At 49.7% G+C, this 27,378-nt stretch overlaps 2 protein-coding genes across 5 annotated transcripts in view; one reads left to right on the forward strand and one right to left on the reverse strand.

Moving 5' to 3' along the window:
- Positions 1-3,212: 3,212 nt before the first annotated feature.
- On the reverse strand, positions 3,213-25,714 carry NOSIP (nitric oxide synthase interacting protein). Of its 4 annotated transcripts, none has more exons than XM_030970914.1 (10): positions 25,684-25,714; positions 25,349-25,447; positions 25,160-25,265; positions 20,369-20,450; positions 14,983-15,121; positions 11,995-12,071; positions 7,953-8,111; positions 7,776-7,810; positions 3,981-4,089; positions 3,213-3,388 (listed from the first exon to the last, which is right to left on the reverse strand). In XM_030970914.1, the coding sequence occupies exons 2-10, from the start codon at positions 25,416-25,418 to the stop codon at positions 3,317-3,319; spliced, it is 849 nt and encodes a 282-aa protein (XP_030826774.1). In that variant the 5' UTR covers positions 25,419-25,447; positions 25,684-25,714; the 3' UTR covers positions 3,213-3,316. The 4 variants fall into 4 exon arrangements, with proteins under 4 accessions (XP_030826774.1, XP_030826773.1, XP_030826772.1 ...); XM_030970913.1 differs by lacking the exon at positions 25,684-25,714 and adding an exon at positions 25,551-25,634; XM_030970912.1 differs by lacking the exon at positions 25,684-25,714 and having other exon boundaries at positions 7,776-7,815; positions 7,958-8,111; positions 25,349-25,569.
- Positions 25,715-26,660: 946 nt separating this feature from the next.
- PRR12 (proline rich 12) overlaps positions 26,661-27,378 on the forward strand; it is a 39,788-nt gene continuing 39,070 nt past the window's right edge. The window contains 1 exon segment of the mRNA XM_030970915.1: positions 26,661-26,792. Within this exon segment, the coding sequence (XP_030826775.1) occupies positions 26,707-26,792 (86 nt within the window). The 5' untranslated portion in view covers positions 26,661-26,706.

Genomic DNA, 27,378 nt, shown 5'->3' on the forward strand with positions numbered 1-27,378 from the left:
CCCCCTGAATTTTCCCCCCAAAACCCCCAAAAAATCCCCCAAAATTCCCCAATTTTCCCCCCAAAATTCTCAAATTTCTCCCCAAATTTTCCCTAAAAAATCCCCCAATTTTTTCCCAAAATCCTCGAATTTCCCCCCAAATTTTTCCCCCCGTAATCCTCCAAATTTTCCCCCCAAATCCTCAAATTTCTCCCCCAAAATCCCCCAAATTTTCCCCTAAAAAATCCCCAATCCCCCAAATTTTCCCCAAATCCCTCATTTCTCCCCAAAAACCCAAATTTTCCCTAAAAAATCCCCAATAATCCCCCCAATTTTTCCCCCAAAATCCTCAAATTTCTCCCCAAATTTTTCCCAAAAACCCCCAAATTTTCCCCTAAAACCCCAATAATCCCCCAAATTTTCCCCCAAAATCCTCAAATTTCTCCCCAAATTTTCCCCAAAAGTCCCCCCAAATTTTCCCCTAAAAATCCCCAATAATTCCCCAATTTTTTTCCCAAAATCCTCGATTTTCCCCCCAAATTTTTCCCCAATAATCCCCAATCCCCCCCCCAAGACCCCCCAAATTTCCCCCCAAAAAATCCCCAAAAATCCCCACATTTTTCCCCAAAACTCCCCCATTTTTTTTCCCCAAATCCCCCCAGGACCCCTCAGATTTTCCCCTAAAAAATCCCCAAAAATCCCCCAAATTTTTCCCCAAAAATCCCCAATAATTCCCCAAATGTTTCCCCAAAATTCCCCAAATTTTCCACTAAAAATCCACAAAAATCGCCCAAATTTTTCCCAAATTGGGGTTTTTTCCCCAAAAATTTGAGGGTTTTTTTTCCAAAAATTTGTTTTTGTTTTTTTTTTCCAAAAATTCGAGATGTTCACCCCAAAATTTGGGGTTTTTTTCCCAAAAATTTGGGGTTTTTTTCCCCTAAAATTTGAGATTTTCGCCCCAAAATTTGGGGGTTTTTCCGCAAAATTTGGGGCTTTTTTTCCCCTAAACTTTGGGGTTTTTTCCCCTAACATTTGAGATTTTCACCCCAAAAATTTGAGATTTTCGCCCCAAAATTTGGGGTTTTTTTCCAAAAATTTGGGGTTTTTTCCCCAAAATTTTGGGGTTTTTTTCCCAAAAATTTTGGGTTTTTTTTCCCAAAAATTGTGGGGTTTTTTCCCTAAAATTTGAGATTTTCCCCCCAAAAATTGGAGATTTTCGCCCCAAAATTTGGGGTTTTCTCCCCCTAAAATTTGGGGTTTTTTTTTCCCAAAAATTCGAGATTTTCACCCCAAAATTTGGGGTTTTTTTTCAAAAATTTTGGGGTTTTTTCCCCCAAAATTTGGGGTTTTTTTCCCAAAAATTTTGGGTTTTTTTCTCCTAAAATTTGAGATTTTCCCCCCAAAAATTGGAGACTTTCGCCCCAAAATTTGGGGTTTTTTTCCCCCCAAATTTGGGGGTTTTCTCGCCCTAAAATTTGGGGGTTTTTTTTCCCAAAAATTCGAGATTTTCACCCCAAAATTTGGGGTTTTTTTTCAAAAATTTGGGGTTTTTTTCCCCAAAAATTTTGGGGTTTTTCCCCCAAAATTTGGGGTTTTTTTCCCAAAAATTTGGGGCTTTTTTCCCAAAAATTTTGGGTTTTTTTCTCCTAAAATTTGAGATTTTCACCCCAAAAATTTGAGACTTTGGCCCCAAAATTTGGGTTTTTTTTCCCCCCAAAATTTGGGAGTTTTTTTCCCTAAAATTTGGGGGATTTTTTCCCTAAAATTTGAGATTTTCAGCCCAAAATTTGAGGGTTTTTTCCCAAAAATTTGGGGTTTTTTTCCCTAAAATTTGGGTTTTTTTTTCCCAAAAATTTGGGGGTTTTTCCCTAAAATTTGAGATTTTCACCCCAAAATTTGGGATTTTTCCCCGAAAATTTGGGGGTTTCAACCCTTGAGGTTCCCCAGAAGTTCAATGGGGGAGGGGAGACCCCAAAATTTGGGGGTTTTTCCCAAAAATTTGAGATTTTCACCCCACAATTTGGGTGTTTTTCCCCAAAAATGTTGGGCTTTTTTTCCCAAAAATTCGGGGGTTTTTTCCTCTAAAATTTGAGATTTTCACCCCAAAATTTGGGGTTTTTTTCCCTAAAATTTGGGGCTTTTTTTTCCCCAAAAATTCGAGATTTTCACCCCAAAATTTGGGGTTTTTTCCCCTAAAATTTGGGGGTTTCAACCCTTGGGGTTCCCCAAAAGCTCAATGGGGGAGGGGAGACCCCAAAATTTGGGGTTTTTTTTCCTAAAATTTCGAGACTTTCACCCCAAAATTTGGGGGTTTTTCCCCAAAATTTGGGGGTTGCCCCTCCCCCCACCAAGTGTCACATTTTGGGGCGGGTCCCGCCCCTCCCCCTCCCCCCCAAAAATTTTGGGGACCCCTCCCCCCAAAAATGGGGGGCGTGGCCTTAAACAGGGGGCGGAGCCACCCCAATTTTGATTGACAGCTCCGGATTTGGTGCTCCCCCCCCCTTTTGTAGCAGATTTGGGCGTGGCCTTTTCGAAGCCCCGCCCACTTTATATTTGTCCAAAGCTGATTAGGCGACGCCCGCCGAGGCCACGCCCACTTCGCCAATAAAGCGACGTTCGCGTTCTGAGCGCTGATTGGTTGGGCTGGAGGAGGGGGGGCGGGGCTTGACCGCCTTAAAGCGGCAACGCGCAGGTGGGGCCCACAAAGGGGCGGGGCGGGGGGAATTAAAAGGGCAACAAAGCCCCAAAATTTGGATTTTTTTGGTTTTTGGTTTTTTGGGCGGAGCCTCAAAATATTTTGGGGGGTTCAAAGAACGGAAAGAAATTAATTTTGGGGTGAAATAAATTTATTTGGGGAGGGAAGTGGGGATTGGGGGGGTTTGAAGGGATTTTGGGGGGGTTTGAAGGGATTTTGGGGGTTTGAAGGGATTTTGGGGGGTTTGAAGGGATTTTTGGGGGATTGAGGGGATTTTGGGGGGTTGGGGGGATTTTGGGGGTTTGAGGGGATTTTGGGGGTTTGGGGGGATTTTGGGGGTTTGAGCGGATTTTGGGGGGTTTGAAGGGATTTTGGGGGGTTTGAAGGGATTTTGGGGGGATTGAGGGGATTTTGGGGGGATTGAGGGGATTTTGGGGGTTTGAAGGGATTTTGGGGGTTTGAGGGGATTTTGGGGGGTTTGAAGGGATTTTGGGGGGGATTGAAGGGATTTTGGGGGGTTTGAGGGGATTTTGGGGGTTTGAGGGGATTTTGGGGGGGTTTGAGGGGATTTTGGGGGTTTGAGGGGATTTTTGGGGGGTTTGAAGGGATTTTGTGGGGGTTGAGGGGATTTTGGGGTCCCCCCTAGGCCTGCATCACCGGCCGGGATTTTTTGGCCTCCAGGGAAACCCCGGCCCCGGCAAAGCCGGTCCCGCCCTGGGGGGGGAAAAATGGGGTGAGGGGGGGACCCCAAAAATGCAACAAATTCACCCAAATTCACCCAAATTCACCCCAAAAATGCAACAAAGAGCCCCAAATTCACCCAAATTCACCCCAAATTCACCCAAAAATGCAACAAAGAGCCCCAAATTCACCCAAAATCCAACCCAGAGCTCAAAATCACCCAAACCCCCAAATTCATCCCAAATTTACCCCAAACCCCCCAAAATCCCCCCAAATCCCCCAAAAATTCCCCAAAATCCCCCCAAATTTACCCCAAACCCCGAATTTACCCAAAAATTCACCCCAAACCCCCCAAAATTCCCCCAAATCCCCCCAAAATTCCCCCAAATTTACCCCAAATTCACCCCAAACCCCCCAAATTTACCCAAATCCCCCAAAATTCCCCCAAAGTCCCCACAAATTTACCCCAAACACCCCAAAAATCCACACAAAATCCACCCAAACCCCCAAATTCACCCCCAATTTACCCCAAACCCCCAAAAATTCCCCAAAATTCCCCAAATTTACCCCAAACCCCCCAAACCCCCCAAATTCCCCCACCCCCCCCGCGGCCCCCCTCCCCCACCCGCTGCAGCGTGATGACGTCACTGTCGCTGAGCTCCGCCCCGCTAAGCGGGTCCCGCATGTCCGGCCGCACCAGGCGGTCAACGGCGGCCAGAGTGACCACTGAGCCTCTGTGGGATGGACAGAGTGACCACAGTGACCACTGAGCCATGGACACATGGACAGAGTGACCACAGTGACCACTGAGCCCTCAGAGTGACCACAGTGACCACTGAGCCCCTGGGGGATGGACAGAGTGACCACAGTGACCACTGAGCCATGGGCACATGGACAGAGTGACCACAGTGACCACTGAGCCCCTGGGGGATGGACAGAGTGACCACAGTGACCACTGAGCCATGGACACATGGACAGAGTGACCACAGTGACCACTGAGCCATGGACACATGGACAGAGTGACCACAGTGACCACTGAGCCATGGACACATGGACAGAGTGACCACAGTGACCACTGAGCCATGGACACATGGACAGAGTGACCACAGTGACCACCGAGCCCCTTGGGGGTGGACAGAGTGACCACAGTGACCACTGAGCCCCTGGGGGATGGACAGAGTGACCACAGTGACCACTGAGCCATGGACACATGGACAGAGTGACCACAGTGACCACTGAGCCATGGACACATGGACAGAGTGACCACAGTGACCACTGAGCCTCTGTGGGATGGACAGAGTGACCACAGTGACCACTGAGCCCCTGGGGATGGACAGAGTGACCACAGTGACCACTGAGCCATGGACACACGGACAGAGTGACCACAGTGACCACTGAGCCATGGACACATGGACAGAGTGACCACTGAGCCCCCAGAGTGACCACTGAGCCCCTGGGGGATGGACAGAGTGACCACAGTGACCACTGAGCCATGGACACATGGACAGAGTGACCACAGTGACCACTGAGCCATGGACACATGGACAGAGTGACCACAGTGACCACTGAGCCCTCAGAGTGACCACAGTGACCACTGAGCCTCTGTGGGGACACAGAGAGTGACCACAGTGACCACTGAGCCCCCAGAGTGACCACAGTGACCACTGAGCCATGGACACATGGACAGAGTGACCACAGTGACCACTGAGCCCTCAGAGTGACCACAGTGACCACTGAGCCATGGACACATGGACAGAGTGACCACAGTGACCACTGAGCCATGGACACATGGACAGAGTGACCACAGTGACCACTGAGCCCCCAGAGTGACCACTGAGCCTCTGTGGGATGGACAGAGTGACCACAGTGACCACTGAGCCCTCAGAGTGACCACAGTGACCACTGAGCCTCTGTGGGGACACACGGACAGAGTGACCACAGTGACCACTGAGCCTCTGTGGGATGGACAGAGTGACCACAGTGACCACTGAGCCATGGACACATGGACAGAGTGACCACAGTGACCACTGAGCCCCCAGAGTGACCACTGAGCCTCTGTGGGACGGACAGAGTGACCACAGTGACCACTGAGCCATGGACACATGGACAGAGTGACCACAGTGACCACTGAGCCCCCAGAGTGACCACTGAGCCCCTGTGGGATGGACAGAGTGACCACAGTGACCACTGAGCCTCTGTGGGGACACAGAGAGTGACCACAGTGACCACTGAGCCATGGGCACATGGACAGAGTGACCACAGTGACCACTGAGCCCCCAGAGTGACCACAGTGACCACTGAGCCTCTGTGGGGACACAGAGAGTGACCACAGTGACCACTGAGCCATGGACACATGGACAGAGCGACCACAGTGACCACTGAGCCATGGACACATGGACAGAGTGACCACAGTGACCACTGAGCCCTCAGAGTGACCACAGTGACCACTGAGCCTCTGTGGGGACACACGGACAGAGTGACCACAGTGACCACTGAGCCTCTGTGGGATGGACAGAGTGACCACAGTGACCACTGAGCCATGGACACATGGACAGAGTGACCACAGTGACCACTGAGCCCCCAGAGTGACCACTGAGCCTCTGTGGGACGGACAGAGTGACCACAGTGACCACTGAGCCATGGACACATGGACAGAGCGACCACAGTGACCACTGAGCCATGGACACATGGACAGAGTGACCACAGTGACCACTGAGCCCTCAGAGTGACCACAGTGACCACTGAGCCCCCAGAGTGACCACAGTGACCACTGAGCCATGGGCACATGGACAGAGTGACCACTGAGCCTCTGTGGGGACACAGACAGTGACCACAGTGACCACTGAGCCATGGGCACATGGACAGAGTGACCACAGTGACCACTGAGCCATGGACACATAGCCAGGGTCACTCAGTGGTCACTCAGGGCTATCAATGGTCACCAGCATGGCGCACCAGCCGGGGTGGCGATGGCGGCAGCGCCGCACAGTAGCGGTTCCAGGGGCACCAGGCACAATGGTCACCAGGGCTATCAATGGTCACTCAGGGTCACCAGGCTATCAATGGTCACTCAGTGGTCACCACGATGCCGGAGCACAGCGCAAGGGGGTGTGTTCCGAGGGGTCGCCGTCAGCGCCCACACGGAGCCCAGTGGTCACCAGGGTCACTCAGTGACCACGAGGGTCTCAGGACAGCACCGGGTGCGTCTGAGGGGGTCGCGCCGCCACACAGCGGTCACCAGGGTCAGTGGTCACCATACAATGGTCACCGTGGTCCCGTACAAGGTCACCATGGTCACACGCGAGCACAGCACAGGGGGGCGTTGCCAGCGGGTCACGGTAGCACGCACACGTAGCGGTCACAGTGACCAGGGTCACCAGGCAAGGTACTGGTGGTCACTGGCACACGCGAGCACGGCACAAGGGTGTGGCACCAGGCCGGCAGCGCGCATACACAGGTCACTCAGGGGTCACTCAGGGCTATCAATGGTCACTCAGTGGTCACTCAGGGTTATCAATGGTCACTCAGTGGTCACTCACGAGGGTCTTAGGACAGCGCAGGGGGTGGCGTTGCCGAGGGGGTCGCTGGTCAGCGCGCACACGTAGCGGTCACTCAGTGGTCACTCAGGGGTCACTCAGGGGTGTCAATGGTCACTCAGGGCTATCAATGGTCACTCAGTGGTCACTCACGATGGCCGGAGCACGCACAGGGGTGGCGTTTGCGGGGGTCGCCGGTCAGCCCAGCACACGTAGGTCACTCAGTGGTCACTCAGGGGTGTCCATGGTCACCCAGGGCTATCAATGGTCACTGGTCAGTGGTCACTCAGTGGTCACTCAGGGGTGTCAATGGTCACTCAGGGCTATCACTGGTCAGTGGTCAGTGGTCACTCAGTGGTCACTCACGATGGCCGGAGCACAGCGCAGGGGGTGGCGTTGCCCAGCGGGTCGCCGGTCAGCGCGCACACGTAGCGGTCACTCAGGGGTCACTCAGGGCTATCAGTGGTCACTCAGTGGTCACTCAGGGGTGTCAATGGTCACTCAGGGCTATCAATGGTCACTGGTCACTCAGTGGTCAGTGGTCACTCAGTGGTCACTCACGATGGCCGGAGCACGGCACAGGGGGTGGCGTTGCCCAGGGGGTCGCCGGTCAGCGCGCACATGTAGCGGTCACTCAGGGGTCACTCAGGGCTATCAATGGTCACTCAGGGCTATCAGTGGTCACTCAGTGGTCACTCAGGGCTATCAATGGTCACTCAGTGGCGCACTGGCCGGAGCACGGGCACGGGGGTGGCGTGCCCAGGGGTCGCCGGTCACGCAGCGGTCACCAGGGGTCACTCAGGGCTATCAATGGTCACTCAGGGCTATCAGTGGTCACTCAGTGGTCACTCAGGGCTATCAATGGTCACTCAGTGGTCACTCACGATGGCCGGAGCACGGCACAGGGGGTGGCGTTGCCCAGGGGGTCGCCGGTCAGCGCGCACACGTAGCGGTCACTCAGGGGTCACTCAGGGCTATCAATGGTCACTGGTCACTCAGTGGTCAGTGGTCACTCAGTGGTCACTCACGATGGCCGGAGCACGCGCAGGGGTGGCGTTGCCCAGGGGGTCGCCGGTCAGCGCGCACACGTAGCGGTCACTCGGCTCTCGGGCCAGCAGCTGCCCCGGGCTCAGGCCGCGCTCGGCCGGAGTGAAGTGGACGCTGACCAGCTGGGCCAGGCGCAGCTTCCGGCCGGACATGGGGCAGCGGACGGCGCGCTCCTGCCGGACACACGGACACACGGACACACGGACAGACAGACACACGGACAGACAGATGGACACACAGACACACGGACACGGACACACGGACGGACAGACGGACGGACAGACACACGGACAGACAGACGGACGGACAGACGGACAGACGGACGGACACACAGATGGACACACGGACACACAGATGGACACACAGACACACGGACACATCGACACACGGACACACGGACACACGGACACACGGACGGACACACGGACGGACGGACGGACGGACACACGGACACACGGACAGACAGACACACAGATGGACACACAGACACACACACGGACACACGGACAGACACACGGACACGGACACACGGACACATGGACACAGAAACGGACACAGAACATGGACACACGGAACAGGAGGAGGATGAACACGAACACGGAACGGACGACGGACACACGGACGACAGAACACGGAAGACAGACGGAGGACAGACACACACGGACACACAGAGGACACACGGAACACAGATGGACACACAGACAACGGACAATAGACACACGGACACAGCGGACACACGGACACGGACGGACACACGGACACACGGACGGACACACAGATGGACACACAGACACACGGACACACGGACACACGGACAGACACACGGACACACGGACACATGGACACATGGACACACGGACAGACGGACACATGGACACATGGACACACGGACACACGGACGGACGGATGGACACACGGACACGACAGACAGATGGACACACGGACACACGGACACACGGACACACGGACGGACGGACACACGGACGGACAGACACGGAGGACAGACGGACAGACACACGGACGGACAGACACGGACAGACGGACACACGGACGGACGGACACACGGACGGACAGACAGACGGACACATGGACACACGGACGGACGGACACACGGATGGATGGACAGACGGACACACGGACGGACACACGGACAGACAGACACACGGACACACAGATGGACACACAGACACATGGACACACGGACGGACGGATGGACACACGGACAGACGGACAGACGGACACACGGACGGATGGACACACGGATGGACGGACAGACGGACAGACGGACGGACAGACGGACGGACAAGGATGGACACACAAAGGAAGACGAACACGGACGGATGGAACACGGATGGAGAAAGAGCGGAACACGGACGGATGGAAACACGGATGACGGACAGACGGACAGACGGACGGACAGATGGACGGACGGACACACGGACGGACACACAGATGGACGGACGGTGAGAGAGAGAAACACCAACAATATACACCAAAATCATCCAAAATTAACCAAAAATCACCCAAAATCACCCAAATCAACCCATAAACACCAAAATTACCCAAAATTAACCCAAAATCACTCAAAATCAACCCAAAATAGCCCAAAATTAACATAAAATCACCCAAAATTAACCCCAAACCACCAAAATCACCCAAAATTAACCCAAAATAGCCCAAAATCGCCCAAAATTAACCCAAAACCACCAAAATTACCCCAAAATCACAAAAATCACCCCAAATTAACCAAAAATAGCCCAAAATCACCCAAAATTACCCAAAAAACACTGAACTCACCCAAAATTAACCCCAAAACAACAAAATAATCCAAAATTAACCCAAAACCACCAAAATCACCCAAAATTAACCCAAAATAGCCCAAAGTCATCCAAAATTAACCCAAAATAGCCAAAAATTACCCAAAAACCACCGAAATCACCCAAAATTAACCCAAAATTAACCCAAAATAGCCCCAAATCACCCCAAAAACCCCAAAACCCCAAATCCACCCCAGACCCCAGCCAGTCAGCGGTCAGTGGTCACTCATGGTCACTCAGTGGTCACAGTGGTCACTCAGTGGTCACTCACTGGTCACTCAGTGGTCATTGGTCACTCATTGGTCAGTGGTCACCCGTTGGTCAGTGGTCACTCACTGGTCAGTGGTCACTCATTGGTCATTGGTCACTCATTGGTCATTGGTCACTCATTGGTCACTCATTGGTCACTCAGTGGTCACTCATTGGTCATTGGTCACTCAGTGGTCAGTGGTCACTCATTGGTCACCCATTGGTCATTGGTCACTCAGTGGTCACTCAGTGGTCAGCGGTCAGCGGTCAGTGGTCACCCGTTGGTCACTCAGTGGTCACTCAGTGGTCAGTGGTCACTCAGTGGTCAGCGCTCAGTGGTCACTCAGTGGTCAGTGGTCACCCGTTGGTCACTCATTGGTCAGTGGTCACTCAGTGGTCACTCATTGGTCAGTGGTCAGTGGTCAGTGGTCAGTGGTCAGTGGTCACCCATTGGTCACTCATTGGTCACCCATTGGTCACTCAATGGTCAGTGGTCACTCAGTGGTCACTCAATGGTCAGTGGTCACTCAGTGGTCAGCGGTCATTGGTCACCCATTGGTCACTCAGTGGTCACCCATCGGTCAGTGGTCACTCATGGTCACTCATTGGTCAGTGGTCACCCGTTGGTCACTCATTGGTCACTCATTGGTCACTCATTGGTCAGTGGTCACTCAATGTTCAGCGGTCACTCATTGGTCAGTGGTCACTCATGGTCACTCAGTGGTCACCCATTGGTCAGTGGTCACTCATTGGTCACTCAGTGGTCACTCATTGGTCAGTGGTCACTCATTGGTCAGTGGTCACTCATTGGTCACTCATGGTCACTCATTGGTCAGTGGTCACTCATTGGTCACTCATTGGTCAGTGGTCACTCATTGGTCACTCAGTGGTCACTCATTGGTCACTCAGTGGTCACTCATTGGTCAGTGGTCACTCATTGGTCACTCAGTGGTCACTCATTGGTCACTCAGTGGTCATCGTCGGTCAGTGGTCACTCATGGTCATTGGTCACTCAGTGGTCACTCATTGGTCAGCGGTCACTCATGGTCACTCATGGTCACTCATTGGTCACTCAGTGGTCACTCATTGGTCACTCATTGGTCACTCAGTGGTCACTCAGTGGTCAGTGGTCACTCAGTGGTCACTCATGGTCACTCATTGGTCACCCATTGGTCAGCGGTCACTCATTGGTCACTCATTGGTCACTCAGTGGTCAGTGGTCACTCATTGGTCACTCATTGGTCACTCAGTGGTCACTCATTGGTCACTCATTGGTCACTCAGTGGTCACTCAGTGGTCACTCATTGGTCACTCAGTGGTCAGTGGTCACTCATGGTCACTCATTGGTCACTCATTGGTCACTCATTGGTCACTCATCGGTCAGTGGTCACTCATTGGTCACTCAGTGGTCACTCATGGTCACTCATTGGTCACTCATTGGTCACTCATGGTCACTCAGCGGTCACTCAGTGGTCACTCATGGTCACTCAGTGGTCACTCAGTGGTCACTCATGGTCACTCATTGGTCACTCATTGGTCACTCATTGGTCACTCATTGGTCAGTGGTCACTCAGTGGTCACTCAGTGGTCAGCGGTCACTCAGTGGTCACTCATTGGTCACTCATTGGTCACTCATTGGTCACTCAGTGGTCACTCAGTGCTCAGTGGTCACTCAGTGGTCACTCAGTGGTCACTCATTGGTCACTCAGTGGTCAGTGGTCACTCATGGTCACTCAGCGGTCACCCATTGGTCAGTGGTCACTCAGTGGTCACTCATTGGTCACTCATTGGTCAGTGGTCACTCATTGGTCACTCATTGGTCACTCAGTGGTCACTCATTGGTCACTCAGTGGTCAGTGGTCACTCATGGTCACTCATTGGTCACTCAGTGGTCACTCAGTGCTCAGTGGTCACTCAGTGGTCACTCATTGGTCACCCATTGGTCAGTGGTCACTCATGGTCACTCAGTGGTCACTCAGTGGTCACTCACGGGCCGCGCCAGGCTCTCGGCCGCAGCCTCGGGGGTCAGCGAGGGGATCCAGAAACTGGGGAGGGGTCCTGGGGCACCTGGGGGGAGGGGAGAGAGTGGCCAAAAATAACCAAAAATGGCCAAAAATGGCCAAAAATAACCAAAAATACCCAAAATGACCCAAAAATGTCCCCAAAAATACCAAAAATAACCCAAAATACCAAAAATAACCCAAAATAACCCAAAATGGCCCCAAAAATACCAAAAATACCAAAAATGGCCCAAAATAACCCAAAAAAACCCAAAATAACCCAAAATAACCCAAAATAACCTAAAAATGGCCCCAAAAATACCAAAAATACCAAAAATGGCCCAAAAATGTCCCCAAAATGGCCCAAAAAAACCCCCAAAATGGCCCAAATATACCAAAATAACCCAAAATAACCCAAAATATGGCCCAAAATAACCCAAAATAACCCAAAAACCCCCAAAATGGCCCCAAATATACCAAAATAACCCAAATATACCCAAAAATGGCCCAAAATAACCCAAAATAACCTAAAAATGGCCCCAAAAATACCAAAAATACCAAAAATGGCCCAAAATAACCCAAAATAACCCAAAAAAACCCCCAAAATGGCCCAAATATACCAAAATAACCCAAAATAACCCAAAAATGGCCCAAAATAACCCAAAATAACCTAAAAACCCCCAAAATGGCCCAAATATACCAAAATAACCCAAAATAACCCAAAAAGGGCCCAAAATCCTCCCCAAAACTCCCCCCAATGCCCCCAAATGCCCCCAATGCCCCCCCAAATCCCCCCCCCCCATTTCTCTCACCGCTGCCCCCGGGGGTCTCGGCCCCCCCCTTGCCCAGGGGGGTCCCCAAACCCCCCCAGATCCCCCCCAGATCCCCCCAAATCCCCCCAATTCTCCCCTCAACCCCCCCAAAATTCCCCCCAAAATCCCCCCCAGGACCCCCCAGACCCGCCCAAATCCCCCTAGGACCCCCCCAAACCCACCAAATTCCCCCCAAATCCCCCTCAAATCCCCCCAGGACTCCCCCAAAACCCCCCAAAATCGCCCCTAGATTTCCCCAATTCTCCCTTCAAACCCCCCAAAATGCCCCCCAAATCGCCCTCAAACCCCCCAAAATCCCCCCAGAACCCCCATTTCTCTCACCGCCCTCACCCCCGGCGCTCTCTGTCCCCCCTCCCCCCCAGGCCGGATCCCCCCAAACCCCCCAGATCCCCAAATTCTCCAATGCCCCTGCCCCCAAACCCCCCAGGACCCCCCCAAACCCCCCCAGGACCCCCAGGACCCTCCAAACCCCCCCAAATTCCTTCCTTGGGCTCCCCAAACCCCTCCCAAATCCCCCCAAAATCCCCCTCAAACTCCCCCAAAACCCCCCCCAGAACCCCCCAATTCTCCCGTCAAACCCCCAGGACCCCCCAAACCGCCCCCCAAACCCCCAAACCCCTCAAGCCCCCCCAAAACCCCCAATCCCCCCAAATCCCCCCAATCTCTCCCTCCCCCCCGGGCCCCTCCCTTCCTCCAGGTCAAACCCCCAAAATCCCCCCAAAATCCCCTCAACCCCCCAAACCCCCAAATTCCCTTTTAACCCCCCAAATCGCCCTCAAACCCCCCTCCAAAACCCCCCAGGACCCCCACCAACCCCCCAAAATTCCTCCCCCCAAATCCCCCCCCCCAAACCCCCAATCCCCCAAACCCTCCCAGACCCCCCCCAAAATTCCTTCCAAACCCCCACCCCCAAAATCCCCCCCCAATCCCTCCAAAACCCCCACTGTGTCCCCAAACCCCCCCAAAAATCACCCCCCCCAGATCCCCCCCCAATTCCCCCCAAACCCCCAAAATCCCCCCAAACCCCCCAACCCCCAACCCCCCAATCCCCCCCCCCCCAAACCCCCATCCCCCCAGATCCCCCCCAATTCTGCCCCCAAACCCCCCCCAAGATCCCCCCAAACCCCCCCAAAATCCCCCCCCTCAACCCCCCAGATCCCCCAAATCCCCCCCATTCCTCTCACCGCTGCCCCCCGGGGGTCTCAGCGCCCCCCCTTGCCCCCTTAGGGGGATCCCCAAATCCCCAGACCCCCCCAAAATCCCCCCCAAAATCGCCCCTGGATTTCCCCAATTCTCCCTTCAAACCCCCCAAAATCCCCCCAAATCCCCCTCAAACCCCCCAAAATCCCCCCCAATCCCCCCCCAGGACCCCCCATTTCTCTCACCGCTACCCCCAGGGGTCTCTGTCCCCCCTTCCCCAGGGGATCCCCAAATCCCCAGATCCCCCAAAATCCCCCAATCCTGCCCCCAAACCCCCCAGGACCCCCAAACCCCTCAGGACCCTCCAAACCCCCAAATTCCTTCCAGGCTCCCCAAATCCCTCCCAATCCCCCCAAAATCCCCCTCAAACCCCCCAAAATCCTCCCCAGATCCCCCAATTCTCCCGTCAAACCCCCAAAATCCCCAAAATCCCCCCAAACCCCTCCCAACCCCCAAATCCCCAAACCCCCAATTCTCCCCCCTCAACCCCCCCAAACCCCCCAGGACCCCCACACCCCCCAGATCCCCCCATTTCTCCCCTCAAACCCCCAAAATCCCCCCAGATCCCCCCAATTCTCCATTCAAACCCCCAAAATCCGCCTCCAAAATCCCCTAAATCCCCCCAAACCCCTCCCAACCCCCAGATCCCCCCAATTCTGCCCCCAAACCCCCCAGATCCCCCCAAAATCCCCCCAAATCCCCCCAATTCTCCCCCCAAATCCCCCCAGGACCCCCCCCCCCCCAGATCCCCCAATTCTGCCCCCAAACCCCCCAAAATCCCCCAGATCCCCCCAATTCTGCCCTCAAACCCCCCAAAATCCCCCCAGATCCCCCAATTCTGCCCTCAATCCCCCCAAAATCCCCCTCAAACCCCCTCAAACCCCCCAGATCCCCTCAAAATCCCCCTCAATCCCCCCCAGGACCCCCAGCCCCCATTTCTCTCACCGCTGCCCCCGGGGGTCTCTGTCCCCCCCTTGCCCAGGGGGGTCTCGGCCTCCAGGAAGCCCCTGAGGGCTTTGGCCGCCCCCTCCCCCCTCTGCTGCTCCCGCTGCCGCCGCCGCTCGGCCTGCTGCCGCTCCCAGGCCTGCGCCCCAAAAACGCCAAAAAGCAGCGCCCCAAAATGCGTCAGGGACCCCAAAACACAGCAGGGAACTGCCCCCAAATCCACCCCAAAAATCCACAAAAAATTCCGGGCTTTTAGCTCAAAATTCTGGGGTTTTACGCCAATTTTTTGACATTTTACGTGAAATTTTTTGGATTTTTTACCCCAAAATTTCTGGCATTTTATACCCCAAGTTCCTCAGTTTAACCGGAAATTTTGGGGATTTTTTTATCCCAAATTTTTGTGATTTTACCCCAAATTTCTGGGATTTGTTTTACCCCAAGTTCCTCAGTTTAACCGAAATTTTTGGGATTTTTTAAACCCCAAATTTCTGGGAGTTTTTCAGTCCAAATTCCAGGGTTTTCCCCCAAAATTCTGAGATTTTTTTACCCCAAATTCCTGAGGTTTAATCCAAATTTTTGGGAGTTTTTTATCCCAAATTTCTGGGACTTTATACCCCAAGTTCCTCCATTTTACCCCAAATTTTTGGGATTTTTTAGTCCAAATTCCAGGATTTTATCCCAAAATTCTGAGGTTTTTTACCCCAAATTCTTGGGATTTTATCCCAATATTTCTGGAATTCTATCCCAAAATTTTTGGATTTTTTTACCCCAAGTTCCTCCGTTTTACCCCAAATTTTTGGGATTTTTTTACCTGAAATTTCTGGGAGTTTTTTAGTCCAAATTCCAGGATTTTATCCCAAAATTCTGAGGTTTTTTACCCCAAATTCTTCAGGTTTAATCCAAACTTTTGGGATTTTTTACCCCAAATTCTTGGGATTTTTTACCCCAAATTTTGGTGATTTTACCCCAAATTTCTGGAATTTTTTTACCCCAAGTTCCTCCATTTTACCCCAAATTTTTGGGATTTTTTAAACCCCAAATTCCTGGAATTTTATCCCAAAATTCTGAAGGTTTTTACCCCAAATTCCTGAGGTTTAATCCAAATTTTTGGGATTTTTTACCCCAAATTTTTGGGATTTTTCGCCAAATTTCTGGGATTTTTTTACCCCAAGTTCATCAGTTTAACCCCAAATTTTTGGGATTTTTTTACCTAAAATTTCTGGGAGTTTTTTAGTCCAAATTCCAGGATTTTATCCCAAAATTCTGAGGTTTTTTTACCCCAAATTCCTGAGGTTTAATCCAAATTTTGGGGATTTTTTACCCCAAATTCCTGGGATTTTTGACCCCAAATTTCTGTGATTTTACCCCAAATTTCTGGAATTTTTTACCCCAAGTTCCTCAGTTTTACCCCAAATTTTTGGGATTTTTAAACCCCAAATTCCTGGAATTTTATCCCAAAATTCTGAGGTTTTTTACCCCAAATTCCTGAGGTTTAATCCAAATTTTTGGGATTTTTTACCCCAAATTTTTGTGATTTTACGCCAAATTTCTGGGATTTTTTTACCCCAAGTTCCTCAGTTTTACCCCAAATTTTTGGGATTTTTTTACCTAAAATTTCTGGGAGTTTTTTAGTCCAAATTCCAGGATTTTATCCCAAAATTCTGAAGTTTTTTACCCCAAATTCCTCAGGTTTAATCCAAATTTTGGGGATTTTTTTACTCCAAATTCTTGGGATTTTTTACCCCAAATTTTGGTGATTTTACCCCAAATTTCTGGAATTTTTTTACCCCAAGTTCCTCAAATTTACCCCAAATTTTGGGGATTTTTTTACCTAAAATTTCTGGGATTTTTTTAGTCCAAATTCCAGGATTTTATCCCAATATTCTGAGGTTTTTTATCCCAAATTCCTCAGGTTTAATCCAAATTTTTGGGATTTTTTACTCCAAATTTTTGGGATTTTTTACCCCAAATTTTTGTGATTTTATCCCAAAATTTCTGGCATTTTATACCCCAAATTCCTGAGTTTTAATCCAAATTTTTGGGATTTTTTTTACACCAAGTTCCTCAGTTTTACCCCAAATTTTTGGCAGTTTTTTAGTCCAAATTCCAAGATTTTATCCCAAAATTCGGAGGTTTTTTATCCCAAATTCCTCAGTTTTATATCACATTTCTGGGGTTTTTTTACCCCAAATTTTGGGAGATTTTTGGGGGAATTTTTGGAAATGTTCGGGGTATTTTTTCAGGTATTTTGGGAGATTTTGGGGAATTTTGGGGAGGTTTTTTGATGTATTTTTTGGGTATTTTTGGAAGGTTTTTGGAGGATTTTGGAAAAAAATTTTGGGGGATTTTTGAGGGGATTTTAGAGGATCTTGGAGGGATTTTTGGGGGATTTTGGGGGGATTTTTGGGTAATTTTTGTGGGATTTTTTGGGTAATTTTTGTGGGATTTTTGGGAGATTTTTCTGGGATTTTTGGGTAATTTTTGTGGGATTTTTGGGAGATTTTTGTGGGATTTTTTGGGAGATTTCTGTGGGATTTTTGGGTATTTCTGTGGGATTTTTGGGGTATTTTTGTGGGATTTTTGGGAGATTTTTGTGGGATTTTTGGGGTATTTTTGTGGGATTTTTTGGGTATTTCTGTGGGATTTCTGTGGGATTTTTGGGAGATTTCTGTGGGATTTTTTGTGGGATTTTTTGGAGATTTTTCTGGGACTTTTTGGGAGATTTTTGTGGGATTTTTGGGTATTTTTCTAGGATTTTTGGGAGATTTTTCTGGGATTTTGGGGGAATTTTTGTGGGATTTTTGGGGTATTTTTGTGGGATTTTTGGGAGATTTTTGTGGGATTTTTGTGGGAATATTTTGGAGATTTTTGGGGGATTTTAAGGAGATTTTTGTGGGATATTTTGGGTATTTTTCTGGGATTTTTGGGGAGATTTTTGTGGGAATTTTTGGGAGATTTTTGTGGGATTTTTGTGGGATTTTTTGGGTAATTTTTGTGGGATTTTTCAGGTAATTTTTGTGGGATTTTTTTAGGTATTTTTGTGGGACTTTTTGGGAGATTTTTGTGGGATTTTTTGGGTAATTTTTGTGGGATTTTTTAGGTATTTTTGGGGGATTTTTGGGAGATTTTTGTGGGATTTTTTAGGAGATTTTTATGAGATTTTTGGGTAATTTTTGTGGGACTTTTGGGAGATTTTTGTGGGATTTTTTGGGTATTTTTTGGGACTTTTTGGGAGATTTTTCTGGGATTTTTTGGGTATTTTTGTGGGATTTTTGGGGGTATTTTTGTGGGATATTTTGGGTATTTTTGTGGGATTTTTGGGGAGATTTTTCTGGGATTTTTCGGGAGATTTTTGTGGGATTTTTGGGACATTTTTGTGGGATTTTTGGGAGATTTTTGTGGGATATTTTGGGTATTTTTTGGGATTTTTGTGGGATTTTTTGGGAGATTTTTGTGGTATTTTGGGGGTATTTTTGTGGGATTTTTTGGGCTATTTTTGTGGGATTTTTGGGGGAGCTTTTGTGGGATTTTTTGGGAGATTTTTCTGGGATTTTGGGGAGATTTTTGTGGGATTTTTTGGGCAATTTTTGTGGGATTTTTTTGGGATTTCTGTGGGATTTTTTGGGGGATTTTTTCGGTATTTCTGTGGGATTTTTTGGGTATTTTTGTGGGAATTTTTAGGAGCTTTTTGTGGGATTTTTTTGGGATTTCTGTGGGATTTTTTGTGGGACTTTTTGGGTAATTTTTGTGGGATATTTTGGGTGATTTTATGGGATTTTTGGGGTATTTCTGTGGGATTTTTGTGGGATTTTTGGGAGATTTCTGTGGGATTTTTTGGGAGAATTTTGTGGGATTTTTGGGAGATTTTTCTGGGACTTTTTGGGAGATTTTTCTGGGATTTTTGGGTATTTTTTTGGGATTTTTGGGTAATTTTTGTGGGATTTTTTGGGAGATTTCTGTGGGATTTTTGGGAGATTTTTCTGAGATTTTTTGGGTAATTTTTGTGGGACTTTTTGGGAGATTTTTGTGGGATTTTTTGTGAGATTTTTGTGAGATTTTTGGGTATTTTTGTGGGATTTTTGGGGTATTTTTGTGGGATATTTTGGGTATTTTTTAGGAGATTTTTTAGGAGATTTTTGGGGGATTTTTTGGGAGATTTTTGTGAGAATTTTTGGGAGATTTTTGTGGGATTTTTTTGGTATTTTTTGGGTATTTTTCTGGGATTTTTGGGAGATTTTTGTGGGATTTTTTTGGGATTTCTGTGGGATTTTTTTGTGGGATTTTTTGGGAGATTTTTCTGGGATTTTTTGGGGGTTTTTTGTGGGATTTTTGGGAGATTTTTGTGGGATATTTTGGGTATTTTTGGGGATTTTTGGGGTATTTTTGTGGGATTTTTTGGGGTATTTTTGTGGGATTTTTGGGGAGATTTTGGGGGGATTTTTTGGGAAATTTTGTGGGAATTTTTGGGAGATTTTTGGGGGATTTTAGGAGATTTTTGTGGGATTTTTTGGGAGATTTTTGGGGGAGTTTTTGGGAGATTTTTCTGGTATTTTTTGGGAGATTTTTGTGGGATTTTTTGGGAGATTTTTGGGGGATTTTTTGGGAGATTTTTGGGGGATTTTTAGGAGATTTTTCTGGGATTTTTGGAGGTATTTTTGATGCATTTTGGGGTGTTTTTGGAAGGTTTTTGGAGGATTTTGAAAAGAATTTTTGGGGGATTTTTGAGGGGATTCTGGAGGATCTTGGAGGGATTTTGGGGGATTTTGGGGGAATTATTGTAGGATATTTTGTGGGATTTTTTGGGTATTTTTCTAGGATTTTTGGGGTATTTTTGTGGGATTTTTCGGGAGATTTTTGTGGGATTTTTTGGGAGATTTTTGTGGGAAATTTTGGGAGATTTTGGGGGGATTTTTAGGAGATTTTTCTGGGATTTTTTGGGTAATTTTTGTGGGATTTTTTGGGTATTTTGGTGGGATTTTTTGGCAGATTTTCTGGGATTTTTTGGGAGATTTTTGTGGGATTTTTGAGTATTTTGGTGGGATTTTTTGGGTATTTTTGAGAGATTTTTGTGAGAGTTTTCTGGGATTATTGGGGGATTTTTGTGGGATTTTTTGGGAGATTTTGCTGGGATTTTTGGGGAGATTTTTGTGGGAATTTTTTGGTTGGTTTTTGTGGGATTTTTTGGGAGATTTTTGTGGAATATTTTGGGAGATTTTTGGGGGATTTTGTGTGAGATTTTTGTGGAATATTTTGGGAGATTTTTGGGTATTTTTGTGGGATTTTTGGTGAGATTTTTGCGAGATTTTTTGGGGATTTTTGTGAGATTTTTTGTGGGATTTTTTGAGGAAATTTTTGGATATTCTGGAGGTGGTTTTGGGCTTCTCACCTTGGTCTCTCGGGCGATTTTGGTTTTCTGGTGCAGCAGGTAACTCACGATGGCCTCGCGCTCGTACAGGAACCCGTCCGGGCTGGGGGCACAAATCCCAAAATTATTTGGGGTCGGGGGAATAAAAACCACGAAATTTTGGGGGGTTTTGGGGTGGGCTTTGGGTATTTTTGGGGTGTTTTGAGGGATTTTAGGGCGATTTTGGGTTGGTTTGGGGGGATTTTTTGGGCTCCTCAGGGGTTTTTGGGGTGTTTTGGGGTTCTGGGGGGGATTTTTGGGATATTTTTGGGGCTGGTTTGGGGCAGTTTTGGGATATTTTGGGGGTCCTGGGGGGGTTTTGAGGGGGATTTTTGAGATTTCTTGGGGATTTGGGGTGTTTGGGGGGGGGGGTTGTGGGTGCTGAGGGGAATTTGGGGCACCCTGAAATTATTTGGGGTCGGGGGAATAAAAACCATGAAATTTTGGGGGGTTTTGGGGTGGGTTTTGGGTATTTTTGGGGTGTTTTGGGGGATTTTAGGGGGATTTTGGGTTGGTTTTGGGGGATTTTGGGTTGGTTTTGGGGATTTTTGGGGGGATTTTGGGATGTTTTGGGGGATTTTTGGGCTCCTCAGGGGTTTTTGGGGTCCTGGGGGGGATTTTTGGGATATTTTTGGGGCTGGTTTGGGGCAGTTTTGGGACATTCTGGGGGTCCTGGGGGGTTGGGGGGTTTTTGAGGGGGGATTTTTGGGGTTTCTTGGGGATTTGGGGTATTTTGGGGCTGCTGGGGGGGAATTTGGGGAACCCTAAAATTATTTGGGGCACCCTGAAATTATTTGGGGTCGGGGAAATAAAAACCATGAAATTTTGGGGGGTTTTGGGGTGGGTTTTGGGTATTTTTGGGGGATTTTAGGGGGATTTTGGGTTGGTTTTGGGGGATTTTTGGGGGCTGCCAGGGAGGTTTTGGGGTCCTGGGGGGGATTTTTGGGATATTTTTGGGGCTGGTTTTGGGCAGTTTTGGGGGCATTTTTGGGGGTATTTCGGGGCTGGTTTGGGGGCTTTTTTTTTGGATATTTTGGGGATGTTTTGTGGGTATTTTTGTGGGAATTTTGGGGTTATTTTGGGGGTATTTCTGTCGCTATTCCAGGGCTGTTTTGGTGTTACTTTTTGTGGCTATTTCGGGGCTGTTTTGGGGGCATTTTTTGGGATATTTTGGGGATGTTTTGTGGGTATTTTTGGGTCCATTTTGGGGCTGTTTTGTGGGTATTTCAGGGCTATTTTGTGGGTATTTTTGTGGGAATTTTGGGGTTATTTTGTGGGTATTTCTGTGGCTATTTTGGGGCTATTTTGCGGTTATTTTCTGGCTATTTCAGGGCTGTTTTGGAGGCATTTTTGTGGCAATTTTGGGGTTATTTTGGGGGTATTTCTGTGGGTATTTCGGGGCTATTATGGGGTATTTTCCTGGGTATTTTGAGGCTGTTTTGAGGGTATTTTTGCGGCTATTTCAGGGCTATTTTGCGGTTATTTTCTGGCTATTTCAGGGTTGTTTTGGGGGTATTTTGGAGGCTATTTTGGGGTTATTTTGTGGGTATTTTTGTGGATATTTCGGGGTTGTTTTGGGGTATTTTGGTGGCTATTTTGGGGTTATTTCGTGGGTATTTTTGTGGCTATTTTGTGGGTATTTTTGTGGATATTTCGGGGTTGTTTTGGGGGTATTTCTGTGGGTATTTCAGGGCTGTTTTGGGAGTATTTTCATGGATATTTCGGGGCTGTTCCTGTGGCTATTTCAGGGTTATTTTGTGGGTATTTTTTGTGGGTATTTTGGTGCTGTTTTGGGGGCACTTCTGTGGGTATTTCAGGGCTGTTTTGAGGGTATTTTTGCAGCTATTTTGGGGGTATTTCTGTGGCTATTTCAGGGCTATTTTATGGTTATTTTCTGGGTATTTCTGGGCTGTTTCAGGGGCATTTTTGAGGATATTTCAGAGCTATTTTGGGGGTATTTTTGTGGCTATTTCGGGGCTGTTTTGGGGTTATTTTCGTGAGTATTTTGGGGTTATTTTGGGGGTATTTCTGTGGGTTTTTCAGGGCTATTTTGGGGAGTATTTTTGGGGCTATTTCACGGCTGTTTTGGGGGCATTTCTGTGGGAATTCCAGGGCTGTCTTGGGGTTATTTTCATGGCTATTTTGGGGCTGCTTTGTGGGTATTTCTGTGGGTATTTTGGGGTATTTCTGTGGCTATTTCGGGGCTGTTTTAGGGGTATTTTTGTGGCTATTTATGGGCTATTTTGTGGGCATTTTTATGGGAATTTTGGGGCTGTTTTGGGGATATTTTTATGAATATTTCTGGGCTGTTTTGAGGGTATTTCTGTGGCTATTTTGGGGGTATTTTTCTGGCTATTTTGGGTCTCTTGGGGGCATTTTTGAGGGTATTTCAGGGCTGTCTTGGGAGTATTTTTGTGGCTATTTTGGGGCTGTTTTGGGGGTATTTTGGGGCTTTTATGAGATATTTTCAGGGCTGTTTTGGGGACATTTTCGTGGGCATTTCGGGGCTATTTCGTGGGTATTTTTGTGCCTATTTTGTGGCAATTTTGGGGTTATTTTGGGGGTATTTCTGTGGGTATTTCAGGGCTATTTTTGGGGTATTTTTGTGGGAATTTTGGGCCATTTTGTGGGGCTGTTTTGTGGCTATTTCAGGGCTGTTTTGGGGGCATTTTTGTGGGTATTTCGGGGCTATTATGGGGTATTTTCCTGGGTATTTTGAGGCTGTTTTGAGGGTATTTTTGTGGCTATTTCAGGGTTATTTTATGGTTATTTTCTGGGTATTTCTGGGCTGTTTTAGGGGCATTTTTGAGGATATTTCAGAGCTATTTTGGGGGTATTTCTGTGGGTATTTCAGGGTTATTATGGGGCATTTTTGTGGGTATTTTGGGGCTATTTTTGGGGTATTTTTGTGTGAATTTTGGGCCGTTTTGTGGGGATTTTTGCAGCTATTTCAGGGCTGTTTTGGGGTTATTTTCATGGGTATTTAAGGGCTATTTTGGGGGCATTTTTGTGGATATTTTGGGGCTGTTCTGAGGGTACTTTTGAGGGTATTTCGGGGCTGTTTTGTGGATATTTTTGTGTGAATTTTGGGGCTATTTTGGGGGTATTTTTGTGAGAATTTCGGGCCGTTTTGTGGGTATTTTTTGTGACTATTTTGGGGTTGTTTTGGGGACATTTTTGTGGCTATTTCAGGGCTGTTTTGGGGGTATTTCTGTGGATATTTTGGGGCTGTTTTGGGGACATTTTTGTGGGAATTTTGGGGTTATTTTGGGGGTATTTCGGGGCTATTTTGGGGAGTATTTTTGGGGCTATTTTGGGGTTATTTTGGGGCTATTTTGGGAGTATTTTTGTGGGAATTTTGGATTGTTTTGTGGGTATTTTTGTGGCTATTTTGTGGGTATTTCTGTGGGTATTTCGGGGCTGGTTTGAGGGTATTTCTGTGGGTATTTCGGGGCTATTATGGGGTATTTTCATGGGTATTTTGAGGGTGTTTTTGTGGCTATTTCAGGGCTATTTTGCGGTTATTTTCTGGCTATTTCAAGGCTGTTTTGGGGGCATTTTTGTGGGAATTTTGGGGTTATTTTGGGGGTATTTCTGTGGGTATTTCGGGGCTATTTTGGGGGTATTTTTGTGGGAATTTTGGGCCGTTTTGTGGGGATTTTTTGTGGCTATTTCAGGGCTGTTTTGGGGGCATTTCTGGGGATATTTTGGGGCTATTTTGGGGTTATTTTCATGGATATTTCGGGGCTGTTTGGGGGTATTTTTGTGGGAATTTTGGGCTGTTTTGTGGGGATTTCTGTGGGAATTTCATGGGTATTTTGTGGGTATTTTTGTGGGTATTTTGGGGCTGTTTTGGGGGTATTTTTTGTGGGAATTTCAGGGCTGTCTTGGGGTTATTTTCACGGCTATTTTGGGGCTGTTTTGGGGGTATTTCTGTGGCTATTTCAGGGCTGTTTTAGGAGCATTTTTGTGGATATTTTGGGGCTGTTTTGGGGGCATTTTTGAGGGTATTTTGAGGCTGTTTTGGGGGTATTTTTGTGGGAATTTTGGGGTTATTTTGGGGGTATTTCTGTGGGTATTTCGGGGCTATTTTGTGGGTATTTTCATGGCTATTTCAGGGCTGGTTTGGGGGTATTTTTGAGGATATTTCAGAGCTGTTTTGGGGTTTTTTTTTTTTTGGGAATTTTGGGCCGTTTTGTGGGGATTTCTGTGGGAATTTCGGGGCTATTTTGTGGGTATTTTGGGGCTGTTTTGGGGGTATTTTTGTGAGAGTTTCAGGGCTGTTTTGGAGGTATTTTCATGGGTATTTCAGGGCTGTTTTGGGGGCATTTTTGAGGATATTTCAGAGCTACTTTGGGGTTACTTTCATGGGTATTTCAGGGCTGTTTGGGGGGTTTTTGTGGATATTTTGGGGTTGTTTGGGGGGGCATTTCTGTGGATATTTCGGGGCTGTTTTGTGGATATTTTGGGGCTATTATGGGGTATTTTCGTGGGCATTTTGAGGCTATTTTGTGGGTATTTTTGCAGCTATTTCGGAGCTGTTTTGGGGGTATTTTTAAGGTGATTTCGGGCCAGTTTTGGGGGTATTTTTAAGGTGATTTCGGGCCAGTTTTGGGGGTATTTTTAAGGCGATTTTGGGCCAGTTTTGGGGGTACTTTTTAAGGCGATTTCGGGGCAGCTTTGGAGCTGATCCGCGGGTATCCTGGGAATACCTAGGAGCTACTCGCTGGGTATTTTTGCGGGTATTTCGGGGGCATTTCGAGGCTCACTCACGTCACCACGGGGTCCCGGCAGGGCTGCAGGGACAGGCAGCAGCAATCGAAATCCTTGATGGCGTCACGTCCCACCCGCACCCGCTGCGTGCCGTAACCCGAGGCAGCTGCGAGGGATAAAAAAGGCACCGATGTCACGTCCCGAGCGTGTCCCCAAAGTCCCCGAAGCCATCCCGGTGCCGGGCGCCACCTGTATCCTTCTTCCTCTCGTGGTAGCTGTACACGGCCCCGGCCGTGCAGTTCTTGCCGTGCCGCGTCATGGCCGCGCCTCAGCGGATCCGCGACGCTCCTGGAGGGATGGAGAGCAGAATTTAAAGGGGTTCCTGGAGGTTTTTTGGGGTTTTTTGGGTTTTTTTGGGGTTTTTGGGGGTTTGGGCGCGCGGCTCCCTCACGGCCGGCACTGGGGTGACACCGGAAGGCGGAAGTGGCGAAGCGGAAGCGCGGCGGGTAAAAGGGTCCGGGTGGGCGCAGCGTTTTGGTTCCGCCCCCTCCCCCTCCCCCCGTCTCTCAGCTCCCAGTTTACACCAGTTCCGCCCAATAGCTCTCAGCAGCTTAGCCACGCCCCCTCCGTGCTGTTCCAAGCCCCGCCCCTACAGGGAGAAAGCCCCGCCTCTTTTATTTCTCTCTGCCACGCCCTTGCCCCGCCCTATCCCTATAGAAAATTCCTGGCCCCGCCCCTTTATCGCCTATAGACGCGGCTTGGCCCCGCCCCTAAGGGCTCCCGCCGCCGTCTGGCCACGCCCCTTTCCCATATATGGAAGTGGCAAACCCCGCCTCTTTAGCACCTATAGATGCCAGCGGGCCCCGCCCCTTCAGAAGGTCCGCTATTGTGTGGCCACGCCTCCTTTCCATATATGGAAACGCTTAACCCCGCCCCTTTAATTGATTATAGAAACAGCTTAGCCCCGCCCCTAAGGGCTCCCGCCGCCGTCTAACCACGCCCATTTTCCATATATGGAGGCTTTAAACTCCGCCCTTTAAGCGCCTATAGAAACCGCTTAGCCCAGCCCCTACGGGCTCCCGCCAGCGTCTAACCACGCCCCTTTTCCATATATGGAGGCTTTCACCCCGCCCTTTTGTCGCAGCTTGGCCCCGCCCCTCAGCGCTCCCTCTCCCGTGTGACCACGCCCCTTTTCCATATATGGACGCGCCTAACCCCGCCCTTTTGTCACCGCGTCGCCCCGCCCCCTCAGCGCTCCCGCCACTGCACGGCCCCGCCCCTTTGCCCATTTACGGCAGGGCTTGGCCCCGCCCCTTTCCCCCTCCCCGACATTGTCTCCCCGCGCCGCTTGCCCCGCCCCTTTTCCCTTATACGGCCACGCACCGACCCCGCCCCTCTCCCCCTATTGGCCCGGGCCGGCCCCGCCCCCTCCCGCCGCGCTCCCGCCGGCGCGCGGCCCCGCTCGGGCCCCGCGCGGTGCAGTGTGGGAGGAAGCGGCGGCGCGCGGCCCCGCTCCATCATGGCGGCTCCGGGAGGCGCCCCCGCCCGGCCGCCCCCCGGCCCCCCCGGCCCTCGACCCCCGCCCGGCCCCGGGGGGCGCCGCCCCCATGGACAGGAACTACCCGGCCGCCGGGTTCGGGGACCCGCTCAGCGCCGGGCCCGGCTGGAGCTACGAGCGCTCGGCCAAGGCCAGGTGAGCCCCGGAGGGGAGCGGGAGGGGGAAGGGAAGGAAGGGGGCGCGCACCGGGGGGGGGGGTGGCGGGAATGGGGAGAGGGGGATGGGGGTGAGGGGGGGTTTGGGGTGAGGGGGGGTTTGGGGTGCAGGGTCCCGTTACACCGGGATTTGGGATGCTGGGATCCCGTTACCCCGGGGTTTGGGGTGCAGGAGGTTTGGGATCGTGCAGTCCCGTTACTCTGGGATTTGGGGTGAGGGGATCCCGTTACACCGGGGTTTGGGGTGTGCTGGGGTGCAGGAGATTTGGGATGCAGGGATCCCGTTACACCGGGGTTTGGGGTGTGCTGGGATTTGGGGTGCAGGGTCCCGTTACTCCGGGGTTTGGGGTGCAGGAGATTTGGGGTGCTGAGATCCCGTTACAGTGGGATTTGGGGTGAGGGGGTCTCGTTACTCCAGGATTTGGGGTGCCGGAGGTTTGGGATGGTGGGGTCCCGTTACACCGGGATTTGGGGTGCAGGAGGTTTGGGATGCAGGGATCCCGTTACACCAGGATTTGGGGTGTGCTGGGATTTGGGGTGCAGGGTCCCATTACTCCAGGGTTTGG

Source organism: Camarhynchus parvulus, unplaced genomic scaffold, assembly GCF_901933205.1.
Source record: "Camarhynchus parvulus unplaced genomic scaffold, STF_HiC, whole genome shotgun sequence".
Lineage (NCBI taxonomy): Eukaryota > Metazoa > Chordata > Aves > Passeriformes > Thraupidae > Camarhynchus > Camarhynchus parvulus.